This window comes from Microtus ochrogaster, unplaced genomic scaffold (genome assembly GCF_000317375.1).
Source record: "Microtus ochrogaster isolate Prairie Vole_2 unplaced genomic scaffold, MicOch1.0 UNK61, whole genome shotgun sequence".
In the NCBI taxonomy this organism is placed as follows: Eukaryota; Metazoa; Chordata; class Mammalia; order Rodentia; family Cricetidae; genus Microtus; species Microtus ochrogaster.
This window is the reverse complement of record NW_004949159.1, coordinates 421,721-443,168: the sequence shown is the minus strand read 5'-3', so window position 1 is coordinate 443,168 and position 21,448 is coordinate 421,721. Positions and strand designations below refer to the sequence as shown.

The 21,448-nt window shown below is 42.5% G+C and overlaps 1 protein-coding gene across 2 annotated transcripts in view; it reads left to right on the top strand.

Moving 5' to 3' along the window:
• Palld (palladin, cytoskeletal associated protein) overlaps nucleotides 1–21,448 on the top strand; it is a 389,783-nt gene that overhangs the window by 196,974 nt on the left and 171,361 nt on the right. For both annotated transcript variants that reach the window (XM_026777380.1, XM_026777381.1), the window contains 2 exons: nucleotides 10,566–10,685; nucleotides 12,480–12,822. In XM_026777380.1, coding sequence (XP_026633181.1) covers nucleotides 10,566–10,685; nucleotides 12,480–12,822 — 463 coding nt within the window. The remainder of the gene's footprint in view (nucleotides 1–10,565; nucleotides 10,686–12,479; nucleotides 12,823–21,448) is intronic.

Sequence of the window (21,448 nt, the reverse complement as noted above, 5' to 3'; positions counted from 1 at the left end):
GAAGGAGGGGAGGAGGGAAGGAGGGAAGGAAGGAAGGAAGGAAGGAAGGAAGGAAGGAGGGATGGAAGGAAGGAGGGAAGGAAGGAAGGAAGGAAGGAGTTGAGGAAGTGGCTCATTCATCAATAAAATGCCTCCGTGTGGCACAAGCCTGAAGTCCTGAGTTTGGATCCCTAGAACCACATAAAAATATAGCCATCATGGGACACCTGTTACCCTGATGCTAGGAAGGCAGAGAGAGATAAATCCTTAAGTCTCATTGACCAGATAGCCTAGTCGAGTGGATGTGCTTTGGGTTGAATGAGAGACTTTATGTTTAAAAGTTGAAATAAAGAACTATTGAGCAAAGACTGGGCATTGCCCTCTGGCCGATATATGCAGGAGAGGAAGAAAAGGGGATGGAGAAAGGGAAGGAAAAGGAAAGGAAGGGGAAGGAGGGCAGACCTCAACCTCTCCTTCTAGTCACCTTCTCGAATACTCGCTTGTGGACTTTGCCTTTCTTGGCAGAGACAAAGGACAATTTATAAACACCTCAAGAGGAAAAAAGTAGACAATGGTTTGGGATTTTTTTTCCGAAGGCATCACCTAAATTAAACAACAGGGAAAGGTAGAATTTTTAGTCAGCTCAAGGAGGGAGAAAAGGAGGGAGGGAATGAGGAAGGGAGGAAGGGAGAAAAAATCATAAACAAGAGTTGAGGAAATGGCCCAAGAAGCACAGGAAGAAGAAACCTAACAGCAGGGTAGAAAGGTGGAGAAGGCAGAGAATCTGAAAGAGACACTATAGAATTGAGATTCCAGGAAGAGAACAGCATTATCAAATAAGTGACTGAGAACCTTCCCCTGATGCTCAGGCAGTACAGCACTTTTTGCACAAGCCTGAATTCTGTCCTGGTTCAGATTCCCCAGCACCCATATAGCAACCAGGCTTGGCAGTGCCTGTCTGTAACCCCAAGGCTGGGCTGTGGAGGAGCTAGGTGATTGCCTGGGGTTCGTTGACCAGACCATCTAGCCAATCAGAGACCTGTATATTCAGTAAAAGACTATGTCTCCAAAAATAAGTGGAGAGCAACTGAGGAGGATGTCTAATGTCCACCCCTGGCCCCAATATGCACCAGCACATGCAAAAGCATGTATATAAACACACACTACCTGTATACACAGATTCTCTAAGTTTAAAGCCATTCACTTCTAGACTGAAAATGCACACCAAGTGTGCAATATGTGGAATGAATTCAGAGCTGTGCCTATCTCTGGGGAGTTCAGAATATCCAGGATAATAGACCACTGAATGAACACATTCCCAGGGACCTCGGAGAGGCTCAGGCCTTCTCAGCAGCCACATTAGACACAAAGAGACCATGAAGCAAAAGCTGCAAATGCAAAAATTACCTCAAACTGGGAATTATCCCCAGAGCCCCAGGTCTGTGTGAAGATCTAGTAAAAATACTTCCAGATTTGCAAGGTCTCAGAAGTGTTCTTCCACAGTCTCTCAAGGATGGTGTTCTCCACCACAACCAGAGAGCTGAACCAGAAAGAGCAAAATGCAGATGTGCAGAACAGGAAGCGGTGATCAAAGGAAACCTCCATGAGTGTACCAGCTGTGCACCATGAAGGAGGGCAGGTCCCCAGTCGCAGATTGCAGGGTGTGCGTCAGGAGAAAAACCCACTGTGCCTGTCTGCACTACGAGCTCCGCTCCCTGGTTCCTTCCCATCTTTTGCCTTGATAACGGGCTTGCTGGATGGCAGAGCCAGTTTTCCCAGTTTTGTTGTCCTGATCTCTCATCCATAGACTGACACCTGGAGCAGCACAAGAGACTTGTGTAGCCCCAAAGAAGTTGTGCATTTTGTCCTAGTCCTGAGATCTGACATTTGGCCATGTTGAATTGAGAAACATGAAATTTGATGGTGCCGAGTCCATCCAAAGTAACTGTTAGGCGTCCAGTTCTTTAGCCCCACCAGATGAGTATCACATTTTCCAAGATTCAGAATGTTACCTGGATCTTGTACCTTTGTGGCTTTTCTATTTGTTTGTTTGTTTTGTTTTGTTTTAACAGTGACAAGGTTGGACTTACTGTCCAGTTCTTTAAATGACATAAATATATACTTGATACCCATTTTTAAAAGGATGCATATATAGACCATCAAAGGATATATTATCTTAAGATAAGTAAGATTAATTTGGGAAAAATCTACAAGTCATTTCTAATGTGCTAACTTTGTTTTATCCTCCATTTGAGTAGTACACAGGGGTCCATTTCCTTAGCAGTCTTTACCGTGCACATTGTAAATGTCCCTCTCTCTATGTGTGGAACTGACTGTCTTTAAAGAGCCTTAGACTGCATTGATACCTGTACTGCTTTTAAACACACTGGATTTCTTCTTCATTGAGTTTAGCCGGAGCCTTTTTTAAAAATTAGTTGTGTTTGCCAAACCACGTAGTTTGATAAGTAAAAGCTGTTAGTGACGCCAGATAAAATTTTAAAAGGCTATAAATGGAGATATGTACAAAACAGTAACTGGGAACCGCCAGGGGATCAAATGGCTTCACCCTTGCTGCCTCTTCATTGTATGAATTTCTGTAAATTTGGAGGGTTTTTTGTCTGTGTTTCACCAAGTGTTAAATACATCCAAGAACTTGAGTGATATTCAGGGCTGGCTTCTGCTGCAGTTGAGCAATTTTTAGGTAATTTTAAAAAGTATTTGTTGCCAGTAAAAATAATTTCTGACTTAGTAATTTATTATATGCCTTCAAATCACAACCTCAGGAAGTCAAATTTGGGGAAACTGGGTTTTAAAGGATCACAATTAAAGTTATTAATAACCGTGGACTTCTCCATTTATACTGGAGACGGTTCTCTGGTACAGACCAGAGAGCCTCTAATCCCTTCATTTGACATGACCGACATTTTCTGACTTTAATTCTTACCAGAATTTCTTTTACAGATGCTGTAGAGTTGAGTTGCAATCAGATAAAAATTTCATGTTACAACCTGGGGCATCTTGTCTCCGTGTGGCTTGCTTCATATTTAATGATGTCCAAATCATGCAAACCATGAACTTGTCCCCACTGGGAGACTCTTTCAAAGGGAGGCCAAGAAAGCAACCTTGGGTACATGGAGGTGGCCAAATGTTAAAATCATTACGGGTCACAAAATGACATCCAAATGCTGTTTGGGTTTTGTTCTCTAAGTCATAACTTTTCTAGATATCTAGTTAGTTGCAACCATATGCAGGTCCATATCTTATTTTATACACAGTATTTCTGAAAATTCATATAAAATAAGTCCTGTTTGATCATATTGGAATTTTAAAGGAAACTTGTAAGAAAATCAATCTGTTTGTTTGTTTGTTTGTTTTATGGAGCAAATATCCTTCCTTTTATCTACATGAAACTATGCATTTATTAAAAATCAATTCTGAGGATGCTGCCATGTACTAAGTGCTAGTAACATGAGCCATGAACAAAAGAAAGTAATAAAGCAATACTGGATAAATGATTCCACTTTGTTTATAACATGTCCTCACTGGAAACCTGCCCTCCTAAAATCTCAGTTGGAAAAACTCCGACCAAGTCTAATTTTTAACGGAGGGAAGTGGATTCTAGGACAGACCTTAAGGATAAAAGGAAAGCAGGCTCGAAAAGTGCTGCTTAAGGACAAGAACTGAATGAGCAGGAGGCGAAACATCAAACCCGAGACCAGCCTGGCAGAAGCAGGACCTCGACTTCCACATTCCAGGTCTTGGCCTCATATTCAGATCACACAAGGACCAGGAAGTCATGTGGTTTTCTTCCTTTTTAGCTACACGGCAGTTGTGTATAGAACCTCATGTTTCCTTAAGGAGGTGTAACTTAGGAGAACCCAGAGTCTGAGAAGGGATATAGAAGAAGCATCACCTTTGTTAGGAGTCATCGGGATACTGAGAGTTGGCTCAGGGGGCGAGCACTTGCTTCACAAACATGAGGACCTGAGTTTGTGTTCAAAGGATCCACATAAGAATCTGGATGTGGTCGTGCACACACCTATAACCCCAGCACTGCGGTTGGCAGGGCAGAAGCCATGCTTCAGATTAATGTGCCCAACAGCTCCAGTTTCAGTGAAATACTTGGTCTCAATGGAACAAGGGGGAGGACGGGGATCGAGCTGGATACCTGAAGTTCTTTTCTAGCCTCTGTGCAAACACATGGGTGACCTTATCTCTGTGTGTGTGTGCATGCACACACGGACGCACACGAACACACACACACACACACACACACACACACACACACACAGAGCTGCTGGAAGCCCATATCTCAGAGGTAGCCACTGCCTGAGGATGTTTTCCACAACTTCAAAGGGATACCTGCTCATTTCTTCTAATGCCAGCATATTCCAATTCTAATGTACTCATGAATGATCCAAGGGATCTGATGTCTGATTAGGGGGCATTCAGCTATCTCCTTGTGCATTGAGAACCATGAGTTTATTAGAATATTGAGAAAGCTAATTTTAATTTTAAGCATCAAGAAACTCTGTTTCTAGACTTAACTCTTTCATTGTCTTCCTTTGCACCAGGCTTCCTATATCATTAACGTGGAAAACACACACACAATAACAACAACTATAGAGGCTTTGTACTTTAGAACCAGGCAGTGCACCTGGTGCCTGGCCAGCAGCCTACCCTGAGAATTTGGACTACAATACTAATTAGCCATATTCTAGAGATCAAACATGAAGGGATGAGAACTTTGGACTAGTTATCCAAAACCTCTTAGAACACAAATGTCCTAGGTTTTCTTTACCCTTATCTGCTTATGCTCATAACCACATACATTCAATTAAAAGAAGACAAAACAGAAATAAGAAAATAAAGCAAAACTCCCAGGCCTTGTACCTTTCCAGTAGTTTCTCACTTCCAGCATGGCAAGTTGTACTGATGTGGAGGCCCCAGCTTGAATTATTGCCACACTTCCTGTCTGCTTCACCTGGAACACCAAGACTGCCCAATGTTAGAAAACCCACAAGGCAACCTCACAGTCTCTGCCATTCTGTTGTCTTCTTTCTATTCACTGACCTTTTTAATCAAATGATTGTATCCTTTGAATGTGTCAGAAACCCAAGTCTCAAGCTCTCCCCTTAATATCTCAAACATTCAGGACTGATGGATATTAAGTAGCATGGGAACGGGGCTCAGAGTTATGGAGCAGTGTTTTTTTTTATTTATTTTCACATTTTACAATTTGGGGGGGGGGGGTGAGTAAGACCACAGTTGTGAACTTCGGAGCACACTTGAAAAGATGGTTTTCTCTTTCCTTCATGTGGGTTAAAGGATTGAACACATGTCGTCGGGCTTTCCACCAGGCGCCTTTACCCTCTGAGCCATCTTGTTAACCTCAGGAGGCATTGCTTTTCAACCACTTCTCCAATCATGGTTCGAATTGAGTCATCAAAGTGGATGGTGACCTTCTTTCATTTTTCAGTGCTGGGGATCGAACCCAGACCCTTGTTCATGCTGAGCAAAAGTGTTCTGCCATGGAGCTGCATTCCCAGCCTTCCTCTGCAACTACCATGTTTTAAAATATACATACCTATAATTCCAGAGCTAGCAAAGCCAAGAAGTAGGGCCATGGCTTGAGCTACATAGAAAACCCCATCTCAAAATACAAAAGGAAAGAAGAATGAGGGGCACGGCCAATGAGATGACTAGGTTGGTAGAGGTTCATGCTGTCAGGACTGCATTTGGTTCCCAGACTTCACAGGGTGAAAGAAGGAATCGACTCTAGAAAATTGTCCTCTGACACACACACATGAGCTGTGGTGTGGATGTGGTGTGGGTGTGCACACAGACACACACACACACAGTCACACACAATAAATACAATGAAATTTTCAGACAAAAAGTAGGTGAATTAAAAAAATAGTAGTGTACCTGTTTAGAGTTTTCTGTCAATTTTCTACCACTATGTGTGTGGTCTTGTTCATATATGTGTGTGTGTTTGTGTCTCTATGTGTGTGTCTGTATGTATGTTTGTGTTCATAGTTTGCATACACCCACGTGACCAGGTCGAACACAAAGTGTTTCGCCTTCTGTTCATTCTAATAAATGTTTGAAATTCACTTTTGTAGAACTTATCTCAATACAAAAATCATCTGGCAAGTATATTTTTAAGAAGTCCCTCAGCTCCATTCCAGAACTGTTTAGCCAGACGTTAGGTGAGCGGAAGGGGCTGAGGTGTCAGCACATTTGTCCTTCACTGCAGGGGATTCCTATCATAGGCAGCTCTGGCAAGCACCGTGAAAGAGTCAAGATCCTATCAAAGGAAAGGGTCCTCTACAACTAGCCTGATAAATAAACCCTCAGAAATATCGCCAGTCTTGCCGAGGAACACAGGCATTCTAGTTTGGAACTTACACAAATTTAAATATTGACGAAGGATCCATCAAGAGCCAAACGAAGCACACGAAACCAGAGTGACCAATTCGTTTTTCTAGCTTGTAGATTTTCATCTCCTCTGTGAGTAGAGCCACCAATTTTAAAAATGACAAAGTAGCTTAAATGTAAATTACACATCATAGCTTCTCACTCTTCATCTATAGTGTCTGTCAAGTCCCCAGGGGTAGTGACATTTCATTTGCATTTTAATAAATAAAACGTGCCTGAAGATCAGAGAGAAAAACAGTCGCACTGATCAGCCTTCCAGATAGGCAGTGGTGACACATACCTTTAATCCCAGTAGCCACACTATTTGCCGTAGAAACCAGGCGTTGCATACCTTTAATCCCAGACCCATAGTGGACTATAAAACGGGAGGAGACAGCTCTCACACACAGTCTCCTGAGATTCCTGGAGGCAGGATTGCCATTTGAGACTGAGGTAGAGGTAAGAGCTAGTAGCAGGCTGTTTTGCTTTTCTGACCTTCAGATTGAGCCCCAATTTTTGCCTTTGGGTTTTTATTAATTGTGCTACACTCTTGTGTATATCATGAGATGAGGGCCTTTTCCACTGGAAATACGGGAAGGTGGGTCTGCCTGGATTTACATCAGCCCCTGCACAGCTGCCTGCTTCACACAATGAGCTATTAACTTAAACCCTTTTTGGTTGATTGGTTTGTTTGTTTGTTGTTTCTAATGACATACAGTGTTGAAATTTGTTGTGGAATTAGTATGCAACCTAAGTTTAACTTTTTGGTATGCCTTTTGCTGTTGTCAATGCTACAGCAACTGGAATCAAACACCCCCCTAACACTAAACTCAGCAGGCTTAGGCAAACATTAAAAACTAGAGAAAATTGTGTAGAGTGCTATCCCCTTCAACCCACATTCGCACTGGTATTTCAAGTGTATCTCTTAAAGGACTATTTTGATCATAAAGTGTAGAAACATATAACTCGTGTTACTCATTGATGAGACCTGGAAGGACTTCTCAAGTCGCTTCTACCATCCGGAGTCAGATGAAGGCCAAGGTTGCCACCCTCAGACCCTCTTGCTGCAGCACGATTCTGTGTGATCATGCTATCTTGTCCCAAAACATGTTTTCAGGTTGTGATCTTCTATAGCAAGTATTTTTCATTATTTGTAGATCAGGAAACTCCAGTTTCATTTCATTACATTATGAACAACTCAAGCTACCCTTTACTTGAAATAACTATCATTGCGTTCTCGTGAGGTTACTGTACTTCTCATACATAGTGGGAAAAACCTGTGTGAATCACAATAATTAGACCTTTATTATTGTGGCTATATGTCTCTGTAAGCAAGAAAAATGTGCAGATGTAAGCGGAAATGTATATGTTTCGGTCTCTGTCTTAAATTTAAGTTAAACTCTCATAAAAATTTTAACATAATTACTTAAGTGGTTAATTAATTTTCACATAATTATTTAAGAGTTAAACACCCATTTGTACCTTGTATTATAAAAGTTTTATACCATGTATTTGTATAAAATTTTTATCATGTATATGTATTATCTACTCAAAGCATTTGTTTTGTTGTTGTTTGCTGGAGTGGTGGGAAGATTTGGAGAGTCTTTTGTTTGATTGATTGATTTTGGGTTTGAGGCCAGTTCTCATCTGACCCCTGCTAGCTTTGCACAGCTCAAGCCTGTCCTTGAACTCCTGTTCCTCCTGCTATACCTCCCAAGCATTGAGATTACACATGTGCCCAAAATATAAATTCACAATATCTAAATATATAGAGAGGACTTTTTAAAAAGAAAAAGGAAAGATAATTCAGGAAACCTTGTTTAGATTTGTCTTTATGGACTGAGTTAGAAGAATTGTAAAGCTACTAAAAACTATGGAGAAAAGAACAAAAAAGGATCTTGTCCTTGTGATTGTGGAATAATTATTGAATATCTAATATCTGGAAAGATTTAAAAGGTATTACATGGTCAACCTGCAGTTTGATTTCTCCAGCCATCTGAAACAAATATAAATGCTGAAATGTTTTCTTTTTTTCTCGTTTCTATTTTTAAAATTGCCTAAAATGTTTAATTCTTTCCTATTTCCACCTTATATTTAAATGACTATTTGCCTTTAGCAAACTGGAACTTTCGGCGAAGTCTTCCCACTTGCACCTGCCTTGCTTTCCTTTAAAGGTGGCACAGTTTTGAGGGAAGGGAGAAGGGAGGCTAGGCACACCCTCATGCCAAAGGCACTGGGCCCGTAGACTCTGGAGTTGAGATCCATCTAGAGATTGTCTAACTTGAGTTCTTCCTTCCATGCTGCCGTATCTCACCCCCTGAACATTACAAAGAACTCGAGGCTAGAAACCCTGCACCATGATCTCACACCAGCAGCTATAGAATATTACAGCTGCTAACTGGGTGGACTGTGAGCGTCTAGGCTCTGTGATGGAAGAGGTTCCAGGCTTTCTCTCGAAAGTTCTTCTTCATATCATATAACCTTTTGTTAGTCAGGCTGTTGGTTCTTTTAATCTATTTCTTCCCTCTTGCTGAAATTGCAACTCATTTGCTCGTACTCTTAAAAGAAGAAGGAGAGGTGGAGGAGGGGGAAGAATAGCAAGAAGAACAACAACGAGAAGAACAAAAAGAACAAGAAGAGAAAGAGGCAGAGGAAGAAGAGGAGGAGGAGGAGGAAGAGGAGGAAGAGGAGGAAGAACAACAACAAAAAGAAAAAGAAGAGGAAGAAGAGGACTGCCTAAGCATCTTCATTAGAAGAATTTCTTTATATTTTGGAGAATCTCACTTGTTTACCTTGCTTAGTATTTAAATAGATAAGCAACAGACACCCATTACTCTCCTCTTTTGTCTGCAAATGCACCATGTGTGTGCCTGGTGCTCACAGAAGCCAGAAGGGAGCACTGAGTCCCCTGAAACCAGAGTTACAGATTGGGAGCCACTGTGCGGGTGCTGGGACTGGAGTTTGGAACTCAGAAGAGAAGCACTGCTCCTAACCGCTGCAACCTTTCTCCGGCCCGACTCTGATCTTTTAATCTTCTTTACCGAAGCAAAGAAAGAAGTTCATGACAGGAAATACTCTTTCTTTAAGTGCACAGTGTGCCACTGTGACACAGTCCTGTGTGGCAGATCCTTCAGCACATGTTGGCAACCTCCTCCACTCCGAGCAGCAGCTTCCCATGTCCTGGCCACAGCACCATATGAATGGAAACTTGTCATGTTTGTGCTGTCACTTTTCTCTACATTTAACCAATGATGTCAGTTCTTCACGGCCCTTTTAAGCTCTGTCATTGATTCAGCTTGTGCTGTACAGTGAATCTAGTTTGGCACACCCCGTCCCGCCTTGACATCAAATTGAATACTACGTTAAAAGAATTAAGTCGTGTCATCTCATAGCTTGAAAATTTATGTATGTTTAACTGTGGTAGCAACATGGACGCCATGAGCTTTGCCTGTTGCTGAAGTTTCAACAGCTCTTAGTCAACAGTGGTCCAGGATCTGCCAAGGAGCAGAGCAATTTCGCATCAAGGAATGGTGCGTTTCCAGCTGTAAGGAAAATCTCCAGCAGCCTGCTGGTTGAACTGTCATGAGCATCATCAGATTGTCGGGAGTGGGGGTGGCATGAGGGTCGGGAATGGAGGACGGCTCTAATGCTCACAGAGGGCCACTGACCTCAGTACTTGATAACAAAAAATAAAAAAACAAAAGAAAGAAAAAGGTGCACACTGAACCCTGAAATACTATCTCAAAAATATTTTGGTAAAATCTATGTTTTTAAAGCTGTCATAATTATTCTGTAGAGCTAAACACAATAAATTCTTTGTGTTTACTCCTGGAGACATATTAAGGAGCATTAGCTATAGAAATAGTCAGACTATAAAAAGAGATTGCACTTTTAGCTTGTTTATCTTTGTATCTTTATGTTTGTGTGTGTAACTATTTTAATAAAGAAAAAGAATTCTTGTGAGGTAACACTTTGACCATAGTTAATTCTTCCCCACTGTGTTTGACAGATATGTTTTGAGACAGACTGGCTCCCATTCACTGGTGCTAGTTTAATTGAAGAAAGAGCCACTAAAGTTGGGGAAACTAGAGGAGGTTGGGGCTCACTTCTCATGACTTCTCTGACAGTTTCCCTCTAACACATTGTTTTGGTCATTTTGCTTCCAGAGGAGATCTGCACCCTTGTCATTGCTGAGAGCTTTCCTGAGGATGCGGGCATCTTTACCTGCTCAGCCAGAAATGACTACGGGTCAGTGACAAGCACTGCGCAGCTTCTCGTCACCTCAGGTACGTGGGCATCAAAAGCACCTGGTTCCTCCTACTCAGTCTTTGTGCAAGTAGTTCCCCAAGACAGGCAGCCACTGTCCCAGGGACAGAGCTCAGCTCCTAGGAATGTTCATGACCCCTCCAAGGTCCTCCTAACAATAGAATGTCTCATCTTGGAGGCACGGAGCTGTGGAGGTGGTGATGACAAACACAGTAACTAGTACTCACTCTTGGGGCCAATTTTTTAAAAATCGTGCAATTGTGGTTTCAGAAACAATGGAACTGATAATCTTCATGCTAAGGTAGGATTCCTCACCTCAGAACGCCACCTTTAAGTCAGGGGAGCAGTCACAGTCCTCAGCAGTGGAGAGGACCTGCAGAAACCTGCCCAAATGTGTCACTCTGTAAATCACGATGGGAACTTCTGAGAAAGGAATACAAGCTAGTGAAACAGAGAGGAACTGTAACGATGCTAGAAATCAAATTTCTCCTCAGTATATATCTGTGTGAGTAAGCAGCTCTGACATGAAAGATAAAATATTGTACTGCTTAACCCAGTGTTCAAAAATACACAGACATCCAAACTCTAAAACAAATCTCTAGGGAAAACCATAAGAAGAAACAGATCTTTACTTTTATTTGTATGTCTAGGTGAGTTTTCCACTGATGGACTTTACCTCGGCTTGTCCTAGCTTTCTTGTCTTTCAAGCCCATTGTATAGAAAGTTTAAACGGGTCATTTTGACCAAGCGGAGAGGCATAATGAAGCACACAGCAGGGCATCAGTAAGCGGATGCCTATCCGATGGCCCTGGTTTCTAGAAGAGCAAGAACTTGGGGGCTAGGTGGCAGCAGAGGCACAACCAGAACAAGCTTGGGGAATGTCAAGGCTTTTGTATGTTCAGTAAGATAAATAGGGAAAGTAAGGCTCGCCTTACTGAGACATGGTTGACATGCACAACCATGGTGAACACCAGTTGGGAACCACAGTGCTGTCTCGGGAGTCCCATAGCAGACAGCATCACGGCATGTCAGTTTCCAGTCAGCTTGAAGAGCGTCCCATCAAACGACCACAGCCGACTCCAAACAGTAACAGCAAAAACAAGACTCGGTTTGAGCAATAAAACCTGGTAATGCAATATCTTTCATGACTGTGTGCCAAACATGACCGATAGATTGCTTGGTTCTCTATGTACCTCAATAATCATTGGTTGGTGCATTTCGAAAGGTCTGCCAGGCTCTTAGAAAGCTGAGTGATTTAGAGAGGGTATGACGTCAAGATACTTCTAGTATTTTGAGAGACATTTTCAAACCTGTTGTCTACCACGCTGTTGTCGAGACAACATAATTTCCTAACTGGCATGGAAAATTTTATGTACTCACGAGAATTTCAGGGATTTCATTTGGGCTCAGAACTTCTTTTCCCCAGCTTCAGAAAGGATGCGCGTAAACCCTTCTGAACTTAAGGGCTGTCAGTGAGGGTGGGTCTGATTCCAATAGGAGATCAGAGGATAAAGCATTTGGATCGATATTGTTTGCGATGTCATGTTTAATTACGCCTTATCTTACACTCTTAAGGCGATTTGTTAATGAATCAGCAGTTAGTTTCTCTATAGGTGTGTTCAGTAGGGGAATGAGACAATAGTCGCCCCTCAGAACAAGGCCTCCAGGCCGAAATGCTCCCTCATCCCATGACAGCAGGGTAGCTCTTCCTCCCTAATGACATGCAAGGGCACCTACCAGGTCTGTGAGTATGAAATCATTTGTTGAACAGGTAGCATCTTACTACTTTCTTCCTCTTTTGCCCCCTTCTTTAGCCAACTCTGAGAACTGTAGCTATGACTCAATGGGAGACGGCAACAGTGATCAAGACCACCACTTCCCGCCTCCCCCTCCAATCCTGGAGACAGGTTCCTACGAGCTGTCGTTGCAGAAACCACCTGAAATCCAGCAGGTGAACAGCCCCGACTTAGGACTTAACATGGCGGCCCTTCAAATGCAATTCAACTCGGCAGAGAGGGAAACCAATGGAGTTCATCCCGGCCACGGAGTCAACGGGCTGATTAATGGCAAAGCTTACGGCAATAAATCTCCTCCAACACCAGCTGCCCTGCTTTCGCCCACTAAGGAACCACCACCTCTGCTTGCCAAACCCAAACTGTGAGTATTTATGCATGGTTTTATAATACTTTCCATATTCCTGTGCAATTTCCTCTCTGGTTAGAAAAAAAAAAGCATTCTCCTAGACTGGTCTGCAGGCAAGCTGTCCTTGACTGAGGTGAGCTGGCTGGCAAGTGAGGTCCTTCAAAAATACGAAGTAAAGAAGGTAAATATGGAGCATGGTTAAATCTCTTTGCTAGAAGCTGTAACTGGTCGTGGCTGTGAAAGCATCTGTAGGGGACGCTGACTTCCAGTTTGTGGTAGAGTACAACTGCTCTCCAACAAAACAGAGAAGCGAACTCCTTGGGGTGTCTATGAAGCAAATTTTCTAACTGGAGGACTCAGTCAAAAGCGCTGATGAGAACAGCAGGAGGAAACTGGGAAGAGGGGGAACCCAGTGGTTATCCTGGCCAGGAGGGTAAACCAGAGACAGGCTGGTCACATGGAGGACAGCCCATGACAACGCAGTCCCTGCAACTACATGTTGCCACCACTCACATTTGATTTCTGTTATTTTCTCAGGGTGATAAATCTTGCATGAACTGTTTCCGTTGGCACCATGCAGTGAAGCATTGTCATGAATGGGGCCATTACAGTGTTTGGAGAGAGAAATAGAATTCAAAAGGTTCTCTATCATAGCAGAACAGCTCTTAATTGTTCCCTGACATAGGTCAGTGGAAACACATACATTCTCTCCTGATTCACAACTCCATGAGAATGAAACCACTCCATCTAGGAAAGGCTCTGGATTTCTTATGATGTCTGCTGTCTTGGGAGTTCTTTGGTTCCTTAGTAGTGGCATGCTTACGTTCTTCAACCTGTTATTGGCTTGTGTGTTAGCCATATTAGAATTGATTAGAAATGTGAACTGGAATGATACCTTACTCTTACTTCATCATTTCATTGTTTGTCAAGGGATTTCACCGACCTCAGCCCAATGCAAACCAACTCTAACAACACTTTAACAAATGAGGAGGTGGCTTTATAGGAAGAAACTTCTGGCCAATCTTATAAGATAACTTCAGAAATCCACACATTGCTACCCAGTCTGTCATTGCGTTGTATTGGCTCCCACGTTTTAGGTGGTATAGAGCTACTGATCAGGTTTATGTATAGCACTATGAGAGATCTACATTCTCATAGAGAAGATAAAGTGAAGTTAAAAAAAAAGAAGAAAGGCATCCATAAAAGAGATTTACATTCTTACAGCACAGCCATAAAATTAATTGCTCCTACTGACTTGCTTCATGTTTGCATTTTAATTATGTATTTCTAGTGCTTTTACTGAAACAGGGACCACTTCTCTGGGGAAGGGCAGATGTGTTTAATGAGGAGGTCTTGATTGTGCTCTTGATCCACCGAAGTGTTTCTCTCCTAATAGCCATCATAAATTCAGCATAAATCACAGGAGAGTAAACACGGGACGCTGTTAGCCGGCCTTTACAGCCCTCCTTATCTCTGGCATTTCAGCAGCCCCTCAGCTTTCAGCTGTGTCACTGTGCTTGTGTGCATGACGGAGGCCTTGTCTACACAGAAACAAATAATGATGCGGTTATTAAAAGGTGCAGGAGCTTAAGGACAAGTTTCAAAGGTGATGACATAATTTGCTTAAATTGCACCTTTTCAGAGGAAAACAGGAAGAAAAGACCATAAACTCAACTTACTGACAGTTTGTTTTACTCCCTCTTTGCACCACATAAGTCTGTTACTGGGCCTTTTCTCCACAACAACAACAACAACAAAACAACAAAAAATGCTTGGAGATTCAAAAGAAATGCAAAGCTCACAGAGAAAATTGTGGATTCTCTGTATTTCATAAAATTATCTTTCAAAGGCATGGCTTTGCCTGGAATTTTTAAGAAGAAATTTTGGAGGGGACTTTTTAACTAGCAAACTCTGTAAATGATTGAAAATAGAAAAGTGTGGTCTTGTGTGTCCTTGTGCTTAAGTCCTGGATTCAACTGAACAATGCAGAAATCACGATGTGATTTCAGCTTCCATTCCTGTTCTGTCTTTCTCTTCTGCCTTGTGGACAGGAGGTACAATCTGCACGTGCACCGCCTGCAAAATGAGGGGGAGTTAGTGAAGGGTGACTCTTACACCCAGAAACAAGTGGGTCAACAGATAAAATTCTTACTTTCCACTGGAGTGCCAAAAATACACACATGGCCATAAAAGTCCATGCCCTTTAGATAATGAAATGGTTGAAAAGATTTTTTCCATGTTAACTCAACAGCTCTCTTTGCTCCTGTTCTTCCTGTTTGCTCTTCCTCTAGTCTCTGAAGATAAAAAAAAAACAAAAACAAAAAAGCAGGTTTGGTGTTTCCTATGTTGAAGTAAAATGAATTCAGGTTGAGTCAGTCTCTCTGTGTAGTTTTATTTACTGTGTTTCCTTCTGTCTTTCTATCTACACGCACCCTTAGACACCCAATTATCTCTGAAAATTTTGTCTCAAGGGAGGGACATATCCAAAAAACCCTTTCACAGCCAGTGTCCTCATTGGCTCTAACTGTCAATTTGACATAGCCTAGATTCATTGGAGAAAGGAGTTGCCTGGATCACGTTGGCCTATCAATGTCTGTAAGGGATTATCTTGAATTCTCATTGACACAGGAGGCTGATACCATCCGCCGAGCAGGTAGTCCCTGGGTCTAGAGAAAAGCTAGCTAAGCATGGAGAGAACCAGCAAGCAGCTTTTTCTATCATTTCTGCTCCATACTCCTGCTTGAGTTCCAACCCTGACCTGTAAACCTGTTCTCCTAAGGTGTGTCTGGTCATGGTGTTTGTCCCAGAAACAGACTACAACAGGAAGGTTGCTAGGACTTTACGGCTGAGTAACCGAAGCTACGTCTAAGCAACAGTCAGCAATTTTTTAAAATAGTAAAATGTCCCTTTGCTGCACATATAGGAATTGGAGATGGTGTGTTTGAGAGGCAGAGGGAAAGAGAGGCCAGTGTCACTCTTTACCAGCTTTCTATGTTTGCAAGCTCCTTATGGGTCCCCCACACTCCTAGGCACATGTTGAAGCACACGTTGCTCCTCTGCATGGAATGTTCTATGCTTGGACTGTGATAAAAACTGGCCTCTTCTGGTCTATCAAATCTCAACTTGATGTTATCCCTTTCCCCAGCCACCTATCTAAAGCAGCCACCCACCACTCTCTCCTTCATCCCATGCCTGGTACATAAATATCTCTGATGGTTACTTACTTGTTATTGGCTTTGTATATTGCTATCCCTCTGGGAATAGGGACCCTCACTGTCTTTATTGGGTCTCCTGTGGTAGATGTCCATACATATTTTGAATGTATCAAGCAAGAGTTAAGTAACAAAGAAGAGAAAGAGCTCCCACCTGTAGAGCAACCTCATGTGCTCTGCTGGATTTTCCCCTGAATACTTCCAGGACTTCTATCTCCAAAGCCCACCAGTTCCAGGGTTGTCCTTCTTTATAAGATGATTCCAACTAATGTTGCTTGTCTCTCCACCTGGTGATAATAAATCATATGAAGAACTCAGCCGTAGTCTCACTGAAGACCTAGAGCTGCCCCTCACTTAACTGAGTACTTGGCTGCCATGCACTAAGCCTGAATTCCATCCACAGCACCAGCATAAAACTGGACAAAAAGAGCCGGGCAATGGTGGCACATGCCTTTATTCCCAGCATTGCAGAGACAGAACTCTGTAAGTTCGAGACCAGCCTGGTCTACAGAGAGAGTGCTAGGACAGGCTCCAAAACTACACAGAGAAACCCTGTCTCAAAAAAAAAAACTGGGCAAAAAAAAAGGTCTATGCCTGCAATTGCAGCACTTAGTGGGGAAAGGCAGGAGGATCAAAAGCTCAAGATCACCTGCAGCTACATAGTGAGTTCAAGGGTAGCTTGGGCTAGATCTGACTCCACGAGACCTTATCTTGAAAAATAAATAGAGTTCCCTGCTACGCATACATGAGTTCATATCTCCATGCAAAATGCCAGACATGTCGATACTCTCCTGTAACCATAGCAATGGAGAGGGGAATGGAGACAGGTGGATCCCTGACGCTCATTGGCCAGAAAGCATGGCTGAATAAATGAGCTTTGGGTTCCCTGTAAGACCATGTCTCAAAAATAAATACGGAGAGCAATCAGGAAAAAACTCCCGCCATTTACCTACTCCTCTGGCCTCCACATATAGGTCTGCACATATGACACATCCATATTAACATGTGCATAACACAGCAGGGGGCACAGAGTAAAAATAAACACCTATTCCACAGAAGAGAATCACAGTAGGAAGAAAATCGTCCAGTTGCTTAGCTCCCCTCCTCCATTTCTCCAGTGCCCCCATTGGATCAAGGCCTTGCTTGAATACACTGTCGAGAAACGGAACATCTGAAACGAGTAGGGGGACAGGTCCAGTCTCTAGCAGACACTTGCCGTGTGAGTTGTCCTGGGGTACAGTTAAACTGCTCTTTCAAGGTGTGTGCGCTTGCCATGTTAACACCCCCATCAGATCGCAGACTCTGATGAAGGCTTGCAGCCTTCGGTGCTACTCCCTTCCTGTCCTGTTTATGTTGGACCGAAACTCAAACTCCAATGTGTAGCTTGGGTGGCACAGCTGAAAAAGCTGAACATTTTTCCATCCTTTAACTCCTGCTAGTTAAAGTTCAAGATCTCACTCTATCACCCTTTGATGAGAAAATGAAAATGGTTTCCAGATTCTCTTTCACATACACTTTACCTGGTAGGTTCAAAAGCAAAAGAGGCCATGAAAGGCAAGGAGAATGATGAAAAGCAAAGCAACATAGGGGGAAGTGTGTGTCGCAAATAGCCAGACCTGTAATTGTCAGGTGACAGTGAAAAGACACTTAAATACACACAAATATCTTTTTTTTCTTTGGTTTTTCAAGGCAGAGTTTCTCCATAGCTTTGGAGCCTATCCTGGAACTAGCTCTTGTATTCCAGGCAGGCCTCAAACTCACAGAGATCCGCCTGCTTCTGCCTCCCGAGTGCTGGGATTAAAGCCATGTGCCACCACCACCTGGCCACAAATACACTTTAAACTCAAAAAACTTCATTCCCTCACTGTATTGAGTGCCTGTAAAATTCTAGACTCAAATCTGAGAGAGGTAATAGCATTACCTTTCATTATTCTGCAGCCTAGTGATTGCCAGGATGATTTTGGGAAGAACTTCACACACACACACACACACACACACACACACACACACACTCACACACACACACACACACACACACAATCTTTTAACATGACACAAATTTTTTAAGGAAAAAACATCTGTGAATTTGATTTAGTGCAATTCAAACAACCTTTACTTCTCAGTGTTTACAAGGTGAATCATTTTACCTTTGACTTTGAAGATTTAATGTGCGCTGGCTTCTATTTCTGCTTAAGCAATTTTTGTTGTCTTCAAAGAATAGTCAAAGAGTAACAAAGTAACAGGAAAAATAGAAAGCATAGAACCAAAGGGACCTTCAGAATAATGTAAGAGGGGAGATGAGGTAGAAACACTAGAGGCAGAAATGAGACTCTTGTGTTTTTATAAAATCACAATAATACAGTCACCCAACAGGACCAGGAATGAGTGCAGCAGAGATGGTGGCCCCACAAAGACTGGTGGGTCTCTAGAAATAGATGGTGACCCCAGGTAAACTAGCAGGCATCTGGCTATAAATGGTGGCCCCAGGTAGACTAGCAGGCATTTGGACATAGATGGTGGCTGCATGTAGACTCGTTGGCATGTGGATATAGATGGTGGCCCCAGGTAGACTGACAGGCATCCGGACATAGATGGTGGCCCCAGGTAGACTGGCGGTCATCTGGACATAGATGGTGGTCCCACACAGACTAGCAAGCATCTGGACATAGATGGTGGCCCCAGGTAGACTGGCAGTCATCTGGACATAGATGGTGGCCCCAGGTAGACACATAGCATCTTATATACACCCTGTGGTGACAGCTTTACATTAACTGTGTTAGTGTTGGAACTCCTCTAAAACAACCCCTCCCTGAGGTGGGAAGTCTAATCAAGGAACTTCCTGAAGTATGAACTTTTAACTGAGAAATAACATTTTGATATAGTCTTTCCCCTAATTTTTTCATGGAAATACTGGCTCTCACTCAGCATCACATTCTTAGCACATGGATCATGCTGCTCTGTTAGGCCAGACTCTTGCTGATTTCAGTGTTTCAGTGAATTTCCATGAGCCAGAATCCTTATTTTGTAGCTCAAAATCCTACTTGGTGTGTATTGTATAAATGGGAACACTTGCAGGGCTTCTGTCTTTGAAGTAGTACTCTACCACTACCTCCCAAAACACACAACATGTTCGGTCTCAAATATTTGATGCTTGGCATGAAAGAGCACAGGATAATAATATTTAGCCAACATTCCCATTTCATCTTGTCTAAATGTGTATAAGAGTTCCCTTGGTAATTATGAAGTTAAAAATATAGCCCCTTCCTGATGAAGACTATTTTAAAGGGAGACAGGTAGAATAAAGCTACACAGAAATATGGTCAAGAGATGGGCAGGACAGTGCCTTAGCAGTTCAGAGCACTTGTTGCTGCTACTCACCACCAGTCATAGCTCTAGATCCAGGCGATCTGGACACCTTGGGCACCAGGCACACTCAGGGTACATATGCACACATGCAGGCAAAAGTTCACACACAAAAATTACATAAGTCTGTTGAATTACGAAGACCAAATTAGGCTAGAGAGGAGAACGAGTAAAGGTGAAGAATAGAGATGAGGGAATCCTTAACTCCCAGCAATGATGACGCCATATTTGAGAGTAATGGAGATCCACATTAGATTCGGTGCACATTTGTAGTGGCTTTCTATCAGCCAGCCTTAGCAGTTAGAGGGCAAGAACGAACAGTGTTTATAGCTGGCAAGCCTGCAGCTATAAGGATGCTACTTCTATATTTAATTTGAATATCATTTTAAAATATCATACTTGCAGTGCACAGTGTCAAAGAAGACCCAAAGTGGAAGGGCAAAGTCTCCCAAAAAGAAAGGGACTGAGGTACCAAAACAGTGAATGCTGTACTAGGAGCAAAAATGTCTCCGGACCGGATCAGATTAGAAATTATGGAAAGGAATAACCCATGATGACCAAAGAAGGGACCAGCAAAGTTCACACTCTGAGATAAGCACCTCCCAACTGATAAGAGCGTTTAAGACAGATCAGTTTGAGTGGGTAGTTCAAAGGGAAATGGAGGTCACAGGCGTAGGGGAAATAGTCCAGCAGGTCAAGGTGCCAGAGAGAACACTGGCATGGATGTTGGCCAAAGACAATGGCACAAACCCAAAGGCTGAGGCAAAGTCATTGAGAAAAGTGAGGAAATGGCCAAGGCTGCTGGTGACAGCAGGAAAGGGAATGATTATAGGTGGAGTGCAGGACTTCACAGGGGAAGCAGAGTGATGGTCGCAAATCATTCTAAGAGAGGATGTGGGCAGCTCTGGCAGAAACCTCCGGCTTAGGGCAATATAAGGGCTAGTAGCAACCCTGGGGAAAGCTGGGTTTCAATGGAGACAAAGCAGACTAGAAGCAGTCCAGACAGACATCCCAAGTGCAATGGAAGGCTCTAGAAAAAGGCTCCAAAGGATGGCGCAGAATGAAGAACAGTAAGAAAGAAGAGAGAGAATCATGGAGATGAGAGTTGTTCCTGGAAGGTGTGCCAGGCCCAATTCTGCAGTTACCTTCCCTCAAACAATGAATGACTAAGATTGTCCCCAGTGAGGCACCCCTAGAGTCTTAGCCAATATAATTTCCACTTCTTTTGCACACCTATTTATCACATTCATTACATTTCAGTACCATGAACCATCTTGACATCACTGACCTCTTCTGTCCAAGCAAGATCATTGGTTGAGCTTTTATCGAACAAGCTTATTTCCTATTTTTGGCTATTTTAAGATAATTATTCTTAATTAATTTCTCCCTACTTCATATTTATTGAATTTCATTCCATGTCTATAACTGTTACTATGAGAATTCATTCCTGTATGCTGTAGACTGAACTATATTGGGTTGCTATTTTTTTTTTAATTCTGTGAACATGTAAGTTTTTCATTCAAGCTAATCTATCATCCAATGGTGAGAACATTAGTAACAGTCACGTTTGTTTTAGTTGGTTCCTATTATGTGTGTAAAAGCCTCAGTGAGGCCATGAATTACAGTTTCCTTCCTTGACTGAACTTAGAATTACACGAATCTTGTGGGTAACCCTGGGATTGAAATATATATACATATTCTTTCATTTGATTTTAAAGAATAATGCACATATTAAACCTATTTGATGAAATATATAGGTCTCATGAAACAGAGTTACTGGACAGGTCCCATTTAAATTTCAGTATGCATGTTACTCAAAAGGAAATTATAAATTATTTGCAACCAGAAGTTCAGTCGTTGTTGCTAGAGCATGTCAGGTTCATGCCTCCTGACCATTGTGAGGCTGCATGCAGCTGAGAAGGCTCTAAAGAATGTGCCCTGCATCCTCTAGGATGGCTCTAAACAGCCCCCTGATTTGGTACCTTCACTGAAACACTGACCAATGTCTCTGTTACACATCTTGCTGCATCTCCACAATGTTCTTCCAACCCGTTGTTATTTAAATG